The sequence below is a fragment of the Gymnoscopelus microlampas genome, assembly GCF_963454915.1.
Source record: "Gymnoscopelus microlampas genome assembly, chromosome: 17".
In the NCBI taxonomy this organism is placed as follows: domain Eukaryota; kingdom Metazoa; phylum Chordata; class Actinopteri; order Myctophiformes; family Myctophidae; genus Gymnoscopelus; species Gymnoscopelus microlampas.
In genome coordinates, this window is record NC_139954.1 from 18725523 (window position 1) to 18745043 (window position 19521).

Here is a 19521-nt window from a genome sequence, read left to right on the forward strand (position 1 = left end):
TCATTTTTCTTAATTAGCCCCACTAGTGAGAACGCAGGGCTCTAAGGATAGCACCGCTGATTGGTTAAAAAAAAAGAACATTTGGTCCCGTTGGGTGTAAGGAGCAGCGTAGCCTCTAGGGGCCGCTATAGTGGGGCTTTTAGCCTCTTAGTTTTGCTTGTCTCTGTTTGCGGCGTTTATTTCTCCTCTGTGCTTTGTTCTGTTCTGCTGTGTGCTGTTTGCTTTATACTTCATGTCAGACATGGGCTGTGTGGCGAGCAGTTACACACAGCCTTTATAACACATCTCTCTCTCTCTCTCTCTCTCTCCCCCTCATTCCTCCCCTCCATTTCTTTGATAGACGGCCTGGGAGAACAGGGTGTTAAAATGTATACAGCATTCATCTCCGCGTGCGCGACTGTGTGCGCACACACACACACACACACACACACACACACACACACACACACACACACACACAGCTACTTCTTACGATTTATGTCCTAATGTGGAAAAAAAGGAGCGTGAGATGGAAGTAAAGAGAAAAAATGCTATAAACAAAGACATAACATAAACAGAGCCGTACACTCTGGGACAACAATGGCACTTATGCGTGTGTGCACTGTGCAAGCATGCACACACGCACACACACACACACACACACACACACACACACACACACACACACACACACACACACACACACACACACACACACACACACACACACACACACACACACACACACACACACACACACACACACACACACACACACACACACACACACACAGAAGCACAGATGCTAGGGTGACCACAGACTGCGGTAGCTATTGATTAGCTCTTGGAGGAACAAGTGCTCCATAATAAAAGCGGTCTGGTATGACTTCACTGTTTAACTGCTTAGTGCTCAATTAAACAGCAATAGAGCTGGAGTAGCAAGAGTACTATGCAAGTATGATTCCTGAGCATCTTAATAAGTATAATTAATCAGTTCATCTTTTTTTTAAACTGAAATTAAGCCAATAATTCACCTTCACATCTGTTTTAAGTTTTTAATGTAGTAGACTACTTTTTATTTATTTTGTTTGCCTATTTTCCGGATGATAGTCTTTTCTTTCACTGCATCTATTTTGATGAGCATTTCAACTTGTAAATATCTTGTTTTCAACTGATACTCTTGGTACCCTAGGCGTTTACTAGTAGCCTAGTAAAACAGATCAGTTGATCCGCTGATCCAGATCGAATGCTGGAGCACGTCTGGTCTTCAACCTGCCAAAACGTTCAGTTCCAGTACAGAACACTGGTCATGGCCTACAAGGCAATCAAAGGCATGGCTCCCCCCCATACCTCCAGGACATGATCCAACCCTATAACCCATCATACCGTTCGCTTAGATCAGCCAACACAGAAAGGCTGGTCGAACCTTCCCTAAAACACCCTGACCTCCCGTGATGGCAAACGTGAAAATACTAATATGTGTGTTATTCCTTTCACTTTAAGCCTGCTGTTCTCAACCAGTGGTCCTTTAGCTGGGTTCCAGGTGGTCCCCAGCTAAATGATGGAGAGTTGGTAACCACATTGGACCCTTATAGATCTTCTCTTGAGAGGGTAAAATTAAACCAAATGGACCCTTTCGGGTCCATTTGGTTTCATTTTACGCTCTCAAGAGTTAAATTATTGTTAAACATCTGCATTAGTTAATTTACAAGAAGTCTACACAATTAGCGAATGTAGAAGAAATATTCAAAATTTTGGGTCTGAGAGTCTAAATCTCATCAAATGGTGGTCCGTGGCTCAAATGCCTTATAAATAATGGATCTTGATAAGAAAAAGGTTGAAAACCACTGCTTTAAGCCTTTCGTCCTGCTTTTACTGTACACGCTGTACTGTATAACTCCACAAGAATGTTTAGAGTTGACAAAAGGAGTGAGTGACACCTTAGCCTGGAGCTGATACACAGAGCGGGTCTGGGACAAGAATAAATGCAACAACAATACTTGCCATCACACTCCCAAGCTGTGGAGTAAACACTCCCTGGCAGTCAGAAATGCAGACTCGCCCTCCATTTTCAGCCACAGTCTGAAAATTCACCTCTTCAGAATGCACCTCACCCCCTTAGCATTATACAATGCCCTTGCAGTGGTGTAAAGTAACTAAGTACTATTTACTCAAGTACTGTACTTAAGTACAGTTTTGAGGTATTTTTGGGCGGTGCAACCGCCCCTATATGTGAGGTTTGGACATCAACATTCGCTGCACTGTGATTGGCCACCATTGTACCCCCCTATGTATGGAGTCACTTGTAACGTTGCCAAAGACATTAGTGCTGAATTGTCAGATGAAAGCTGTGAAGAAGCTGTGAAGAACACCCTGCTCTACTTCACCATTTTGAGGTTCATACGGAACAGTGTTCTCACGCATGTTGAAGTACTATGTGTCTAGTCAGGAGTTTATACTTCTCCAAAACTGCACAGAGCTGGCTGACAATTTCAATGACAATGTCTGGGTTGTGAGCTGAACAGAATTTTAAAGTTCTATGCAAGGCCACAATGCACACGCCATTCACGTTTCTGTATGACAGAATGGAAAGCATTCTAAAAAATAAGAATACACAGTATGGGGTCCTTCTTTATCTCTCTATCAGCTAGGGGGTCCTTGACCTGAAAAACGTTGAAGACCCATCTACATAAAAGCGGAAATGGTCAGCCAGCTCTGCGCAGTTTTGGAGAAGTGAAAACTCCTGACTAGACACATAGTACTTCAACATGCGTGAGAACACTGTTCCGTGTGAACCTCAAAATGGTGAAGTAGAGCAGGTTGTTCTTCACAGCTTCTTCACAGCTTCAACAGGGTAAGCTTCTTTTCAACATGACTGAGTTTAAATAAAATCCAGTAAAAATGTGTTCCTTACATGGAATGACTAAGAATCAAAACTGAAATTAAGTTTACTGCTTTATATTTTATATATTTTTATTGTTGCTGATTTTTTTTAACATGTTCTTCAGTTAATTCAAGTTGGTGTAAGTGATATTTGAAATAAAATAAAATAAATATTTTGTTTAAAAAGTCAAACCTGTATAATCATTGCTTTAGAATGTTTGTTCAGTAACAGGGGTCTGCTCGTCTCTTCAGCTCTTTATTAAACACAAAATTCAAGTTGGGTAAAAAAAAGGTATCCAATCAGGACAGAGAACTCTATAAATGTCATTTATCAGCTTCATATTGACGGTGTTCCAGTTCCATTTCCCAGTCAACTAAGTATATACTGTAGGGTTTAAGTGGGACAATTATTTGAAGCCGCCCTTTTTTGACTTTGTAAAGAATGGTAAAGAAATGCAGATTTCATATTTTAGATGGGAATTCCCATTTTCAATGGGAATAAATATGTATTTATCACTGAATTAACAACAACACATTTGGTTGTCCAGGTTTCATTTCCAGATTCCAGGTAGCCATGAATGCGTCTTTGAATGAAAGTGAGGAACATGACAAATATGACTATAACTATGACTATGGCGACGAGGTCTGTGATAAAGGTGGAGTGGTCAAATTTGGTTCCATTGTCATCCCAGTCTTCTTCTCCGTTGTGATTGCCCTGAGCCTCCTGGGCAACTCTCTAGTCCTTGTAATCCTGGCATTGTATGAAAACCTCAAGTCCCTCACCAACATCTTTATCCTCAACCTGGCGATCTCTGACCTTGTGTTTACCGCCAGCCTCCCCTTCTGGGCCATTTACCACATCTGGGGCTGGGTCCTTGCAGAGAAACTCTGTAATATCGTGACCTTCATCTTCTTCACCGGGTTTTACAGCAGCGTATTGTTCCTGACCGCCATGACCATCCACCGCTATCTGGCCGTGGTTCGTCCCCTGTCTGACCGTGGCGCGCAGAGGGTCAGCTATGGCGCCACTGTGTCTGTAGTGCTGTGGGTGGTCAGCATTGGTGCAGCTATGCCTTCCCTGCTCTTTACTTCTGTCATCACAGTCCACCACGATAAGGAAGACTCCTTGGGATGTGAATTTGGGGAGTCCCTGTGGAAAAGGGTAGGCACTTACCAGCAGAATATTTTTTTCCTTGCCGCGTTTGTAGTGATGGCATTCTGCTGGATTCAAATACTGGGAAGAAGTTCAAGGACAAAGTCCCACATGAAGAACATAACTGTGAAGCTGATCTTTTGCATTGTGGCTGTGTTTTTCTTTGGCTGGATACCGTACAATGTGGTCATATTTCTTAAGATGCTGGCTGACGACTACCCACTGACACCTTTCAAGGATTGTGACGTAAGCATTCGGCTTGATTATGCCTTCCATGTGTGCAGACTCGTTGCATTCTCCCACGGCTGTCTCAACCCTGTCTGTTACGCTTTTGTGGGTGTCAAATTCAGAAGTCATTTAAAGTCAATACTGCTTTCAAAGGTTCCATCGTCAAAGCCCAGCAGAGCAGCCACAAGTCAGGATGGCTAACATTTATTCACATGGATCAATGTATTAGTTCCTCTTCAAGAAATCACCAGTTTACTGAAGAATCTCCACGATTCATTGTTGAATTAACACATTCAACGTACCATAGGAGATTAAACAAGATCATTTGCATATGGTTGATTGACCATTCATATTTTTGTTTTTTGAGATTTTGAAACTGTACAGAGATGTTGATAAGTGAACAACAGTGTTTGGCAGCTTTGTAGCAGCTGTGTGTATATGTACAGTAGCATAAATTTGACATGAACTTAAAATGCTATTTACTTTAATCAAAGCAGTAATATTCATAAATATAATCTTCATTTTATTGTGTTGTAGCAGTAGATGTATAGCTTACTCAAATTGTTTACAGGTAGACATGAATTTGCCAAGTGACAATTTGAGGTCACAAAAAAAAGAAATACAGAACAAATATCTTACAGCCACGCATTTATAAATGTATAGGCCTAGTAAAAATGTGGACAATGGCTTTAATGTTGTTGTTTTTTTCCTTCATTTTCAGTATATAAATAATTGAAGTATACAATTTAGATAGATTCTTGAAGTTTAAGATCATTTTAACAGGTTGCATTGAACATTTAAATTGTGTTTTTTTTTTTGATTTTGAAAATGCATAGTGATGTAGATAAGCGACAGTGCCTGTCAGCTTTATAGTAGTCCAACTACTGTACATGTAGCATAAACTTGACATGAACTTTTTTAAGTTTCATGAACCTTTTTGTGCTTTTTTACCCTTAATTCTTTGTGTTACAGTAGATGTATAGCTTACTTTTATCAACTCTAATCTTTTACAGGTAAACATAAATTTTCCATGTGACAATTTGAGACTGTGTTTTTTCTTTTGTCAGAAAATAAATCTCACAGAATATAAATCATTGGAGTATACAGTTTAGACAGATTCTTGAAGTGTATATAACTTAACTAACCCAACTAACCCATTTAACCAACCCTAACAAACTGTATCCTTAAGTGTAGTCAAATTTAAAATGAAATAAAGAATGTGTTGTGAAACAAACATGAACAAAGCCAGGCATTAAAGCTCCTTTGAAGCCATCCACATCCCCAAATTAATCAATGAATTGTTATGTCCTTGCACGTGGGGTCCTTCTTCATCTCTCTATCAGCTAGGGGGTCCTTGACCTGAAAAACGCTGAAGACCCATCTACATAAAAGCGGAAATACGTCATCCAGGCGCACAAACCTACCCAACTATACCCCCAACCCTGTGAGACCGTGTTGGTGTGAAGGACAGTAGCAATTTAGGCAACATAAGTTAAACCAGTCTAGCAAAAGTGTACATACTTCATACAATTACAGATATGAACGATAATGATTCATAGATAAGCCCTAATAAAAAGCCTGTCAACAGAACCTACTGTAGCAAGTTCACACTTTTGAATGTTACTTGCATAGTCTAAATGTAAACCACACTTAACACCCACATGTCTGAGAAACGTTTACATTTCCTTGTTCTGCTGTGTTTTTAAAAGTTTTGCATAGCGAGTGCTGACAACTAAATTTGCAATTTTCGTGCCTTTTATACTTGGAGACTGCCATGCTCAACTAAAATGTTTTCAGCGTTTTCAAACAAAGCGACCTAACCTATATTGTATTGAATGAGAGCAGGGTGGAGAGCAACTGTGGTTCAGCCAGAGGTGGACAGTAACGGAGTAAATTTACTTGAGTACTGTACTTAAGTACATATTCTGAGGATCTGTACTTTACTTGAGTATTAGATTTCTTTGATACTTATTACTCTTACTCAAGTACATTTTCGAGAAAAATATTTTACTTTTACTCAAGTAAATTTCAAGGAAGGCTGAAAAGTACAAGTTACTTTTAGGTTTGCTGGTTGTTGTTTTTTCCCCCTAAAATGCAAAGGAACCCTATCCAATGTTCCCTGTAGCGTGCGCCCACACGCACACGGCCGAACGATTCGTGCACAGAAAAAAACAACCACTCAGTCTGTGTCAGTGCAGCCAGGACGGGTGTGTGTGTGTGTGTGTGTGTGTGTGTGTGTGTGTGTGTGTGTGTGTGTGTGTGTGTGTGTGTGTGTGTGTGTGTGTGTGTGTGTGTGTGTGTGTGTGTGCGTGTGCGTGTGCGTGTGTATGTTGCAATATGTTTCTTTCTTCTTGTTCCATGGAACAGTGCATATTATCGACCTGGTGACCTATGATGACATGTCAATGTTGTCGGTTTCTGGGAAGTGAAGTTTCTGGGAGGTCAAGAAATTCCACAGAAAAGGGACTTCGTTATCATTATTAGGAAATGTGGCCATATAATTTCATGTGTCTGTGTAGTCCATGGACCACTGGTTGAGAAACAGTGGGATGTATCATGGAATGTATGCATACAGTAGCAAGTGTTAGCAAAGCACTGATCTTAGCTCTAATCTCATCCAACACAACAGTGGTCCCCAGGTTGATTCTTAATCAGGGTGGTGGTCCCTGGTTCACAATCAGTTGAAAACCCCTGCTTTAGAGAGTTTAAAACTATAACTCTCACTGGAGTTTAGGCTAGTACTAGTATTTAGCAGTGACATATGGTACTTTTTTGCCTTGAATATTATTGAAAGGCAAAGAGTGACATACTTTGTTTTTTGCCTTGAAAACAATGCATGCGCCTCTAATGGGGAAACGTTTTTATTTTATCAGGACTCATAGAATCACAAAATGTCCCTGGGCTGGGACCCATTTAAATGACCACTCGTGGGTCCTGACACCCACTATCTACATTGAAAACCTAACATCACTGCTACGGCTTAGATGAGGAGTTATTTTATTGCATTGGCATTGCTGAGGTTTTAGACATATTTTAGTTTGTTCAAGACAGTATATTTAAATGCATTTGTGGTTATTTGGTTATTTTATGCTACCACTAGGCTATAAAGATATTAATTACCCAATATTGCCTTGTTTTAAAAAAATAATCCAGCAAACAGCCCAAACAAAGTAGTCCATTGAAGTAGATAGGGACAACTCTTGTTGTTGAGGTAAGCACAACATTTTAGATCCCTTTAGAGCAGGGGTTTTCAACAGGTGGTCCGTGAACCACTTGTGGTCGCTGAAGGTATTGCATGTGGTCCCTGACCATGTTGCAATATGTTTTTTTCTTCTTGTTCCATGGAACAGTGCATATTATCGACCTGGTGAGCTATGATGACAATGTTGTTGGTTTCTGGGGAAGTGAAGTTTCTGGGAGGTCAAGAAATTCCACAGAAAAGGGAATTAGAATCTCAAGAAATTGCGATGCGACGCATTGTGAGCTTGTAGATCTGCTATTTTCAAAAGATTTTAATACATTTGAAAACTTGAAATGGGACATTCTGCATAATGAGTACTTTTACTTTTAGTACTTTAAGTACATTTTGATACCAATACTTTTGTACTTGTACTCAAGTACATTTTTAATTCTGGACTTGTACTTGTAACGGAGTATTTCTACATTGCAGTATTGATACTTTTACTTAAGTAAAGCAATTGAGTACTTTTTCCACCACTGGCGTGCGTGAACGTGCATCCCAGTCCCAGTTGGACGGTTGAAAATAATATTTACTCAATAGTAGGAATTATTATTATACATAATAGTAATGACTCTCTCATTCTCTCTCTCTCTCTTTCGCACGCGCACACACACACACACACACGCGCGCGCGCGAACAGAGTGGGAGATCAATCTCCTACTATCACTCTGTCATGCCAATAATAATTCTATGAATGTTTAAAATCAAAACGGGCAGCGGGGGCGTAGCCGTTAATAACACTGCCATTAATAATTAAGGCGGCTCTCCCATTAATAACACGGTGAGGCAGCCACTCAGATATATGACACTGCCCGCAGCAGCCAGGGCTGTGTCTTCATCATTACAACCCATAAATATTTACTAAACCTCACTATAAAACTTTTATTTCCCCCCCCAAATTTTCACCTTAGCCCTTTAAGACCGGGAAAGCATCATTTGTGTCATTTTAAGATTTCTTTGGGCTATTTTTTTGAAAAATCGTGAAAATGTGTGCAAATCTTTGAACATGTATGTACATTTTTTACGAAAATCTTTGCTTCTGGGGGGAGGGGGGGTCCCTGGAACAAAATATTTTGAGATGGGGGTCCTTGACATGGAAATGTTTGAGAACCACTGATTAGAGCAACATAAGTAAAAAACAAAACCAAAAATTAGGATTTAGGAGACATTTGTAGAATGTAAAGCAAAGATTTGAGTTAAAAAAAATCGCTTTAAGAATATATATATACAGTATATTCAAAGATTTGCACACATATTCACGATTTTCTCAAAAATTGCAGATCTACAAGCTCATCTGGTATTTTTGAATAGCCAAAGAAATCTTAAAATGACACAGATGCGTTCCCGGTCTCAATGGGTTAAAAAGAAAAGAAAAGAAAAGAAAGATCTGTGAGCAACATCTCCGTTTCTTTTTCTTTCAGCACCCATAAATATTTGCTACACTACGCTTCCAATAAAACTCCCTTCCCCACCAAACAAATAAAACCAAACGTTAAAGTGCAACATCTTTATGTACTTAATGTCTTCTTCAGCAGCTCAATCATTTGTTAAGTGGAAATAAATCGTCGCTCTCCGGCAGAAACCTCTTATCTCCATATTTTAAATTAATTAATTCATCCATTGAGACCGGGAAAGCATCTGTGTCATTTCAAGATTTCGTTGGCTATTCAATAGCCAACGAGTGCCGCGCTATGAGCTTGTAGATCTGCTATTTAAAAAACAAATAGCAGATCTACAAGCTGTGCAAATCTTTGAATATATATGTTTAAAGCGAACATTTTTAACTGATATAGCAACATAATGTTAGGATTTAGAAAACATTTTTTGATTTCAGAAGCAAAGATTTGAGTTAAAAATGTTTGCTTTAAAAATACTAGACCATACCCGTAGGGGGATATGAGCACCCAAGCGCCGGTGAAGGGCGCAGGCGAAAGTACAGACCTTGCTGCTTGTGAAACCTGGAAACGTTATCTCCCATTGTTTGACACATAATGGCTAATAAAAAGCTGAGATTTGATTAAATTGAGAAACGGGCTTCGCAGTTAAGTTCAGATGGTAATGGGCAATGGCTGTGTGCAAAATCAGATCAAGGGCTCCAGCCAGTGAGGAGAAACGGGCACACACCGAGACACCATGGCCACAGAGGTTAGTCAAATTATAGTTAGATATATTCAAATATTTGTCCCCAGACCCACTTGGAGAACCACAGAACTAAACCATTAATATCTAAAGGCATGATAAGTGATATTCCTAAGAAAAAAGAAAACTACTAATTACACAAGACATTCTGTAGTAGCATGAACATACAGAGTTTAATATATCGTATTATATTTGAATCTTTATCGGTGGTTGATATGCATGCTTTTAAAGGGATAGTTCACCCCAAAATTACTTTTTTTCTATCGATTAGTTACCCCATGGAGACTTGAATTTTGTCTCATTCCTAAGCCAATAATTTGATGAACGGCAGCGGTTCCGGTAGGAGACACAAAGAGTCTCCTTTGTGTCTCCTACCGGAACCGCTGCCTCCCGGTCCGCTGGTCACCAACGTTTAGGAATGCGACAAAAAACTAAACATATCCATGAATTCAAGTCTCCGTGGGTGACTAATCTATAAAAAAAAAATGTTTTTTTTGGGGTGAACTATCCCTTTAAGTCTGTGAAAAGAGTCAATATATCACGCACTGTTTGATGACACATTTGAACGTTGAGTATGAAAGTGTGAAATGTATGACTTTGGGGGCCAGGGTTTGGTAACACGGTGTTGGTCTTTAACCCATTAGGACCGGCGGGAACGCATCTGTGTCATTTTAAGATTTCTTTGGGCTATTCAAAAATAGCATATCTACAAGCTCATAGCACGGCACCGAGTGCCGCGCTATGAGCTTGTAGATCTGCTATTTTAGATAAATCCCGAAAATGTGTGCAAATCTTTGAATATATTTTTTTAAAGCGAACATTTGTAACTCAAATCTTTAAGGGATTCTAATGTCTTCTAAATCCTAACATTAAAGAAAAAAAACACAAAAACGTTTGTTGCTATAGTCAGTGGTTCTCAAACTTTTTTCATGTCAAAGACTCCCAAAATTATATGTATTTGGCCGCTGACCCCCATCTCAAAATATTTTGTTCAAGCAGGAACCCCCCAAAAAGCAAAGATTTGAGTAAAAAAAGGTTGATTTGGTGATGATTTAAAAAAAAAAAGCTGATATATAAGCTCATAGCTATGAGCTTGCTATGAGCTTGTATATCTGCTATTTTTTATTAGCCCAAAGAAATCTTAAAATGACACAGATGTGTTCCCGGTCTTAATGGGTTAATGACATGGTCAATAATTAAAAGCCCACGCTGAACCAGCGGTCGTATCCATTACCGGGCTCCAGCGCTGCATGGTTTCCAAAGCAAGGAGGACTGAGTGAGTGATTTGTCAAATCCATTAGAAACGACATTAATGTTTGATCACATTCTAGCACAGCCTGCCTCTGTACACGCATGTGAGAGAAAAAGATTGATAGCTATATAGATACATGTGTATAGTAGATGGACAGTTAAACAAAGCCAGAGGGAGTCTGTGTGTCTAAAACTATAATCATGTGCGTTAGTATAACTTGAGTCTGAGCAGTGGTGGAAAAAGTACTAATTTTTTTTACTTGAGTTTGTTTGTTTGTTTGTTTGTTTGTTTATTAACCCATTAAGACCTGAGGCAGCGTCTAAAAAAAATCAAAATCCTAACAATTTTTCGGAAAAAAATATAAAAAAAATTTTTTCACGATTTTTCAAAAATAGCAGATCTACAAGCTCATAGCGCGGCACTCGGTGGCGCGCTATGAGCTTGTAGATCTGCTATTTTTGAATAGCCAAAGACATCTAAAGTGACACAGATGCGTTCCAGGTATCAATGGGTTAAGGATCCCCATTAGTCTACACCTTAGTGGAGACTATTCTTCCAAAGTAACTAGTAACTCATTTTTTAAAATAATTGTAGTGGAGTAAAAGTACACTATTTGCCTTTGAGATGTAATGGAGTAGAGGTAAAAGTATTGGAAATTGGAAATACTCAAGTAAAGTACAACATTGTACGTAAGTACAGCACTTGAGCACATGTACTTAGTTACTTTCCACCACTGAGTCTGAGAGTGTACAAATGTGACCAAATGGACCCATATTTGGTCACGCGCTTTCGGTTGTACACAACGTGTGTGTGTGTGTGTGTGTGTGTGTGTGTGTGTGTGTGTGTGTGTGTGTGTGTGTGTGTGTGTGTGTGTGTGAGTGAGTGAGTGAGTGTGTGCTGCCCTTGGCTCTACTGTAAATCACCACAGACTGGGGAGCACCAGTGCTTTCGCAACCGCATGGCCACGGGCTGAATTAGGGGTTTTGGGGGGGGTTTGAGGGGGCTATAGAGAGAGACAGAAAGGAAAAATAAATGAAAGTATATGGTGCGGTCATTTGTCAATGCTCCTCATCAAGCTCTTTCAGTTTCTCTTTCCTGTATCCCTTCTGTCTGTCTGTCTGTCTGTCTGTCTGTATCAAGGAGAGAGAGAGACAAAGAGATACATACTGCAGAGAGAGACAGATACTGTACATAGAGAGAGATACATACAGTAGAGAGACAGGGAGAGAGAAAGACAGAGAGACAGTTACATAGAGAGACAGACAGAGATATAGAGACAGAGAGAGAGAAAAAGAAAGACACGCACACACAGTGAGAGAGACACACACACACACACACACACACACACAGATACATGGACAGATAGACATACAAAGCGTGAGAGACATACACAGAGAGGGAGAGAGAGACAGTATCACTCTGTATCTGATTACTGACGGAGCTTAACAATTGACAGAAAAGAAGGCAGTGTGTATGTGTAACAATGGGAAAGCACACACTATGGACACATATATGTAAACCATGTGCATAATGCACATGCTGATATAGCACGCACACACGCACACACACACGCACGCGCGCGTGTGTGTGTGTGTGTGTGTGTGTGTGTGTGTGTGTGTGTGTGTGTGTGTGTTTGAAACAGAAGCTGAACAAAAGATCCAGACATGTATAAGAGCTCTCTCTCTTCTTTTCATCTGAAATAGCTTATTGACATCTCTTCAGTGGACAGCGAGATGTAAAGTTCATTCAATATGAGAGGAAATTAAATCCCACTGCACTTCACAGCAGCACTGAGACATGATGCACAGAGCAGCTAGCACCCACAAAAATACCACTAGACAAGAGAGAACATTGCGTTCTCTTCGCACGTGTGTGTGTGTGTGTGTGTGTGTGTGTGTGTGTGTGTGTGTGTGCGTGTGCGTGCGTGCGTGCGTGCGTGCGTGCGTGCGTGCGTGCGTGCGTGCGTGCGTGCGTGCGTGCGTGCGTGCGTGTGTGTGTGTGTGTCAGTGGTGGAGAGTAACTAAGTACTTAAGTACAATTTTGAGGTGTTTGTACTTTACTTGAGTATTTCCAATTTCCAATACTTTGACTTCTTTCTACTCGACTACATCTCAGAGGCAAATATTGTACTTTTACTCCACTACAATTATTTGAAAACTTTAGTTAATTGTTACGTTGCAGATACAAATTATTATATTATAAAACATACATTAACCACTTTAGCCCTATTTTATACCTAGGCTATTTGAAAATAGCTGATCTACAAGCTCACAACAGCTTGTAGATCTGCTATTTTCAAACATTTTAGTACTTTTACTTTTGATACTTTAAGCATATTTTGAGGCCAATACCTTTGCACTTTTACTCAAGTAGCATTTTGAACACAGCCCTTTTACTTGTAACAGAGTATAACCTCATTGTGGTATTGCTACTTTTACTTAAGTAAAATATCGGAGTACTTTTTCCACCACTGTGTGTGTGTGTGCGCGCGCGTGTGTGTGTGTGGTGTGTGTGGTGTGTGTGTGTGTAAGTGAGAGAGTACGTGTGGTATGTGTCTGTCTTGTCCACAGGCTTGTGAATGGAACAAAAGCAGAGAGTTCAAGACCGTAGCCATCGACACGGCTGTTGACCGACCGGAGCTCGGTCAATACGGGAGCAAAGTAGCAAGTCCTTTGATTCCCCCCCCCCACACACACACACACAGTCATGATAGCCATTTGGAGGAAATCAATAAAGCTGAAAAGACAAACTGCAATTGGCTCAAAAAGCTTCGGAGATTGTCCGAGATATAGGCGGCTAATTCACCCCTTTCAAGGAAAGCGGGGGGGGATTTAACTCGTTGAGAGCGGGAACGCATCTGTGTGTCCTTTTTAGATTCATTTGGGCTATTCAAAAATAGCAGATGTACAAGCTCATAGCGCGGCACCGAGTGCCGCGCTATGAGCTTGTATATCTGCTATTTTTGAAAAATCTGGATTTTTTTTGGCAAATCTTTGAATATGTATATTTTTTAAAGTGAAAATGTCTTTTATTTTTTTTACTTATGTTGCTATTTATCAGTGGTTCTTAAAGGACCCCCAAAATGATATGAATTTGTCCGCGGGCCCCCATCTGAAAAGATTTTGTTACAGGGACCCCCCCCCAGAAGTAAAGACTTGATTTAAAAATCTATATACATATTCAAAGATTTGAACACATTTTTTTTTCCAAAAAGAAATAGCAGATCTACAAGCTCATAGCAAAAAAAAAGCAAAGAAATCAAAAAAAAAATGACACATAGGCGTTCCCGGTCTTAATGGGTTAACTTTCATTTCCAACGAGACACAAAGTCATCATAGCCATTATGGAGAATCAATGGGGAAACAAACAATGACTGGTTTAAGTGGCTTCAGGGATGCCGACATTATGTAAAAAGCTACAGCTTCGCCCTTCTCAATGCGAAAGCTAATGATCACAGTGCCCTGCGTAATTAAATTAGCTCAATTAAGGCCGGGGAGTTTAAACTTTCCACCTCAGGACACAGACCCAATAAATGCAACCTTGACCTGGAAACAAAGTGTATTAAAACAACCCGGCACTCTGGGTCTCAGGGTGGGGGAACGGACGGGAACAGAGGCTGCGGTGCACACAGCCACGTTTGGGGTGCTGCTGACTCACAGAGACTGAGAGAACACTAGAGCTCTGTCTTTAACCCATTCAATCCGGGAACGCATCTGTGTGTCATTTTAGATTCCGGTAGGAGACACAAAGAGTCTCCTTTTGTGTCTTCTACCGGAACCCCTGCTCGTCATCCAATTATTGGCTTAGGAATGCGACAAAAACAAAAAAAAATATCCATGAATTCTCTCCATGGGGTGACTAATCGATAGAAAGTACGTTATTTTTTGGGTGAACTATCCCTTTAAGTGGTCAGATGGGTGGGGAGCATTACATTAATGTTGTAGTATCATTAAAATGTTAGTTAAAACAGTTAATACCCAGGGAGAAAAACTGAACATCCATGATTTCGGTCCCAGGATGAAAGAAAAAACAGAGACAAAAGACCAGACAAAACAGAGACTGATCCGTAAGCTGTTTTTTTTTTACAGAACTAATATTTTACACTGTAACCCATAACGACAACACACAAACCACAGTCAATAATACAGTATCTACACCCGACTGAAACAGAGAAATGTAGTTTTATTGATTGATAACGGCAAGGGATTTGTAGTCCTTTTGTGTTTCCCTGATGTCTAGTTGTGGACTACAGGATCATTAACAGCTGTGTCTTACACCACAGCAACACATCCCAGTCAATGAATTCTATCTGCATCACTCTGTCTGTATCTGTATCACTCTCTCTGCATCACTCTGTATCACTCTGTATCACTCTCTCTGCATCACTCTGTATCCCTCTCTCTGCATCACTCTGTATCACTCTCTCTGCATCACTCTGTATCACTCTTTCTGCATCATTGTCTTGTACTGTATCTGTAAAAATGTCAATTGTTTCTGCTTGTGCTATCCTTATTATAAGGCCTTTTGGTTCCCATAAAGATAGTAAAAGAAAAGACACAGATACTGTATATGAACGCACGCACGCATGCATGCACTCACAAATGTTCACAGTATTGATGATATATTTATGCCCACCTAGATAATAACATAGAACTCATGTTATACTGTAGTTTACTGTCCGTGTTTATGGGTTCATCGTACAGTATACAGTAGGTGCATTTCTCTCACATTCTTTTTCTGTTTCATGCTTTTTTCCATTGCATGTCCTCCACTGTGTTGTGTGATAATTATTCACACTTCTGTCAGACAAGCACCGCAATAAACCCGTAGTTGTTTTCTCACCCAGGTATTAATTTCTCACTATCTGCCATCTCCATTCCACCTTTCTCTATTTCCTTATCCTATTCTCTCCATTTTACCCAGGCAATAATCTCTCAGTGCCCACAACATCATTCAGTGTTAACCCATTTAGACTTGGAACGCACCTGTGTCAGTTTAGGTTTCTTTAGCTATTGAAAAATAGCAGATATACAAGCTCATAGCGCGGCACCGAGTGCCGCGCTATGAGCTTGTAGATCTGCTATTTTTTGAAAAATCTTGAAAATTTGTGCAAATCTTTGATTATATATATATATATATAAAACAAAATCATTTTTTTTTCTTAAAAAAACTGGCCTCAGGTCTAAATGGGTTAAGCCTGATTTATACTTCATCATACAGTAGTGTCGCACGGCCGAAAGTAGCTGATCTACAAGCTCACGTCTGCAACGCGTTGTAAGCTTGCAGAGCGGCTATTTTCGCTGCATGATACCATTGTACGACGGAGTATAAAATCAAGCTTTAATTGAACATTGCCCCCCCCCCCCCCCCCCCATCTCCCACCCCTCACTGTGGCCTTCTGACTGTCTTTCCATCTGTATCTCTGATGCGTCTCACTCGTTTTCCTTTGCACTCTCTCCATCCCTCTCCCTCCGTCCTCCTAATCTCCCTGCGCTTCTCTCTCTAATTAGCTGACATCTCCACTAATGAAGTTGGACAACAAAAGATCACCAATGGTGGCAGGTGGGGCGCTGGGAAGAGAGACGGGAGCAGAGCGAGGCGAGGAGAGAGAGAGAGAGAGAGAGAGAGATAGACAGAGAGAGAGAGAGAGAGAGAGAGAGAGAGAGAGAGAGAAACAGTGCTACTCGGTATGAGTGGTAGAGTCGGAGTGTCTGCGTGCGTGCGTGCGTGCATGAATTCATGAGTGTGTGTGTGTGTGTGTGCGTGCGTGCGTGTCTGTCTGTGTGTGGATGTGCGTAACTGTTGTCATGTAGCTCCCCTCTCCTCTCCTGGCTAACAGGAAGTGACACGTGTTTTGAAAGTGCTGCCGACAGGAAATGACAACGTTGGTTAAGCTGTGTCATTAATGTGGAGCGAGTAATTAGAGTTCTATCGACTCCTGTGACATATTTCAGACGAGCTGTCCAAATGTGTGTGCGTGTGTGTGCGTGCGTGCATGTGTGCGTGTGCGTGTGTGTGTGTGTGTGCGGGAGAGATAAAAAGCTAATTCATTTGCATACCATCATTTAGACAATTAAACTGAATGTGAGTTTCTGTATGTATGCGCATGCGTTTGTATGATTGGGTGTTTGTGTATGTGTGTCTTGCATAGCATCATTTAGACAAGCTCTCCATGCAGTTGCATGCGGGTGTGTGTGCGTGTGTGTGTGTGTGTGTGTGTGTGTGTGTGTGTGTGTGTGTGTGTGTGTGTGTGTGTGTGTGTGTGTGTGTGTGTGTGTGTGTGTGTGTGTGTGTGTGTGTGTGTGTGTGTGTGTGTGTGTGTGTGTGTGCGTGCGTGCGTGCGTGCGTGCGTGCGTGCGTGCGTGCGTGCGTGCGTGCGTGCGTGCGTGCGTGCGTGCGTGCGTGCGTGCGTGCGTGCGTGCGTGCGTGCGTGCGTGCGTGCGTGCGTGCGTGCGTGTGTGTGTGTGCTTTCACGCATGCACGAGCTACAGGTGGTAAACTGGCCCGGCGTAAAAATCATTTAGGCAGGCTGTCTGGGCTCAACGCGCAGACTTCCACGGCCGCAGTGACACGGCTATTTCACTAATGCTTCTGCCAGCTGCAACGCCCGAGGATGTCATCTCTCTCTCTCTCTCACTCTTTGTTCTCCTCGATCGGCCTGTGCATGAAAGGTAAGAAGGAGAACGCTGTCGCGGCACACACCAGTGTTTGTATGTGCTGTTCCCTGCTCAGAATCCAAAATGTTAATTTAATGGACCCTCACGGGTCACACTCTGGATTTTGCCGTATGTGTGTCTGCCTATTTTTGAGCTTTGCCCGCCACGGCCCCCTGTAGCTATCCTTTATAGAGGTTAGCCATACGTTTGTAGGAAAGGCAACGTGTGGCCTTTTTCTCAACTTTAATGTTTCGCTTTTTTGCTGTCTTCACTCCTTCCCGGCGGTCGCTCCTCTCCATTAGACAATGCTGTGAACCTCACCGCTTTCTCAGAATGCGCCAGTGAAAATACCACTGCTGATGTGAATTGTGTACCAGAGATTTTTTTAAATAGGGTACAGCCAGTGCCAGCGTATTTAATGTTTTTTTTTATCGTTAAAATCGTCAATTTCTTTTCCCGTTATCACCGTCCTCACAGTGATCCCCTCATTACACACACAGGGGTCTCGTAGAGTCGAGAAGAAAAAAAAAACATTCGATAATCAAATCGAATATAGATGTGTCACTTTGAAAGAGTCTGTGTCTTTTTCAAAGTGAGGTAAGACAGGAATAATCACGAAATGGCTGAGAAATGGCGGAGCAATACATTATGTAGACACACTGGTGTCATCACAATATGTAATATAAATAGCTTAGACAGGATTAATCAAGAACAGTACATTCCAGTACAAACTGAGATCACAGTTGATGACACAGTGCAACTAACTCTTATTATGCAAACTGAAGAAGCTAATCATTGTCTGCAAACCGATGAAGCAGCAAAGGCGCAACGCCAACAGAGAACAACTTATGGGCTAACAACTTATTACTGGATGCCATACCCCGAGAACTGCAGGATTTGCACCCGTTAGAGGAAAGGTTGATAAGTCAACGTATTGCCTTCATGAAACTTGTTGGCTTGCCAACAAGTTGCCAACAAGTTCAAGGCAATCCACGGTAATGCAGTCAATGTGCCATCTGACGTACACACTATCATCAAAGTTCCAATATTTGCTGGCGGAGCACATGTTCTAGTTTTGATTTGATAACATTTGCATGTTATCTCTCCTATGGTACCACATCAATACAGCATGGAATTGTGGACAAAATCATATCAAACAACAAAATATTATATAGTCTTGGGTCTGAGAGGCTAAATCTCATCAAACAGTGCTCCGTGGCTCAAATGCCGAATAAAAAATGTATATAAGGGTTGAAAACCACTGACTGGTAGCATGACTGCTCGTTTTCATTTTAGTTGTCTGTTCAGGGGCTAGTTCTGAGCTAGGACAGCAGATAAATGCACAACATTGGTTCAGATATTGGGCAGTAGAAATCTAGCAGCAGTCTTGGGGATCTAAAATGCGGGCACATTCATATAATGTGTGTGTATTGTCTACTACTAAGAGTACCGGAAAGCCACAGTGTAATTCAAAATTCAAACAGTTCCGTGTTCCCCAAAGATATACATAAGTGTCAGGACACAAACATACTGTAGGAGTCACAAGGCGGTTAGACAGGGCTCCATTTTACAGTTAGGGGAGTTATCTACTGCAATGCCTGCAACCACTAGCCCTGGAACATGTATTAGATGTCTCGCACACACATTTGAAAATACATCAGTTGCCTTCTGTTCACAAGAATTATGAAGAAACTGATGAACGCAACATAATGGCACATAATGATACACTTGAAACAAAGAAACCAACTATGCGCCAACTAGGATTTCTGACCTGCATAAAACACATGCAACTATTCATACCTGTTGCTTAGCTACAAGATGCTACTCTGAACCTGTCGCGCGCGCGCAAGTGTGTGTGTGTGTGTGTGTGTGTGTGTGTGTGCGTGCGTGCGCGTGTGCGTGTGTGTGTGCTTTCACTCTGTATGTGCGCTCAAGCGCCAGCGGATGTCCTTTACATGGTATTTATTTTCTCCCCCGATGAGAACTTCTT

General features: G+C 41.2%; 2 protein-coding genes across 5 annotated transcripts in view; one reads left to right on the forward strand and one right to left on the reverse strand.

Moving 5' to 3' along the window:
• Positions 1–19521, reverse strand: part of LOC311064591 (partitioning defective 3 homolog B-like) — a 308896-nt gene that overhangs the window by 99660 nt on the left and 189715 nt on the right. The gene's annotated exons all lie outside the window — the stretch shown is intronic.
• LOC311064594 (chemokine XC receptor 1-like) lies at positions 3416–4774 on the forward strand. The gene has a single exon (XM_084084468.1). The coding sequence runs from the start codon at positions 3437–3439 to the stop codon at positions 4442–4444; it is 1008 nt and encodes a 335-aa protein (XP_083940594.1). The 5' UTR covers positions 3416–3436; the 3' UTR covers positions 4445–4774.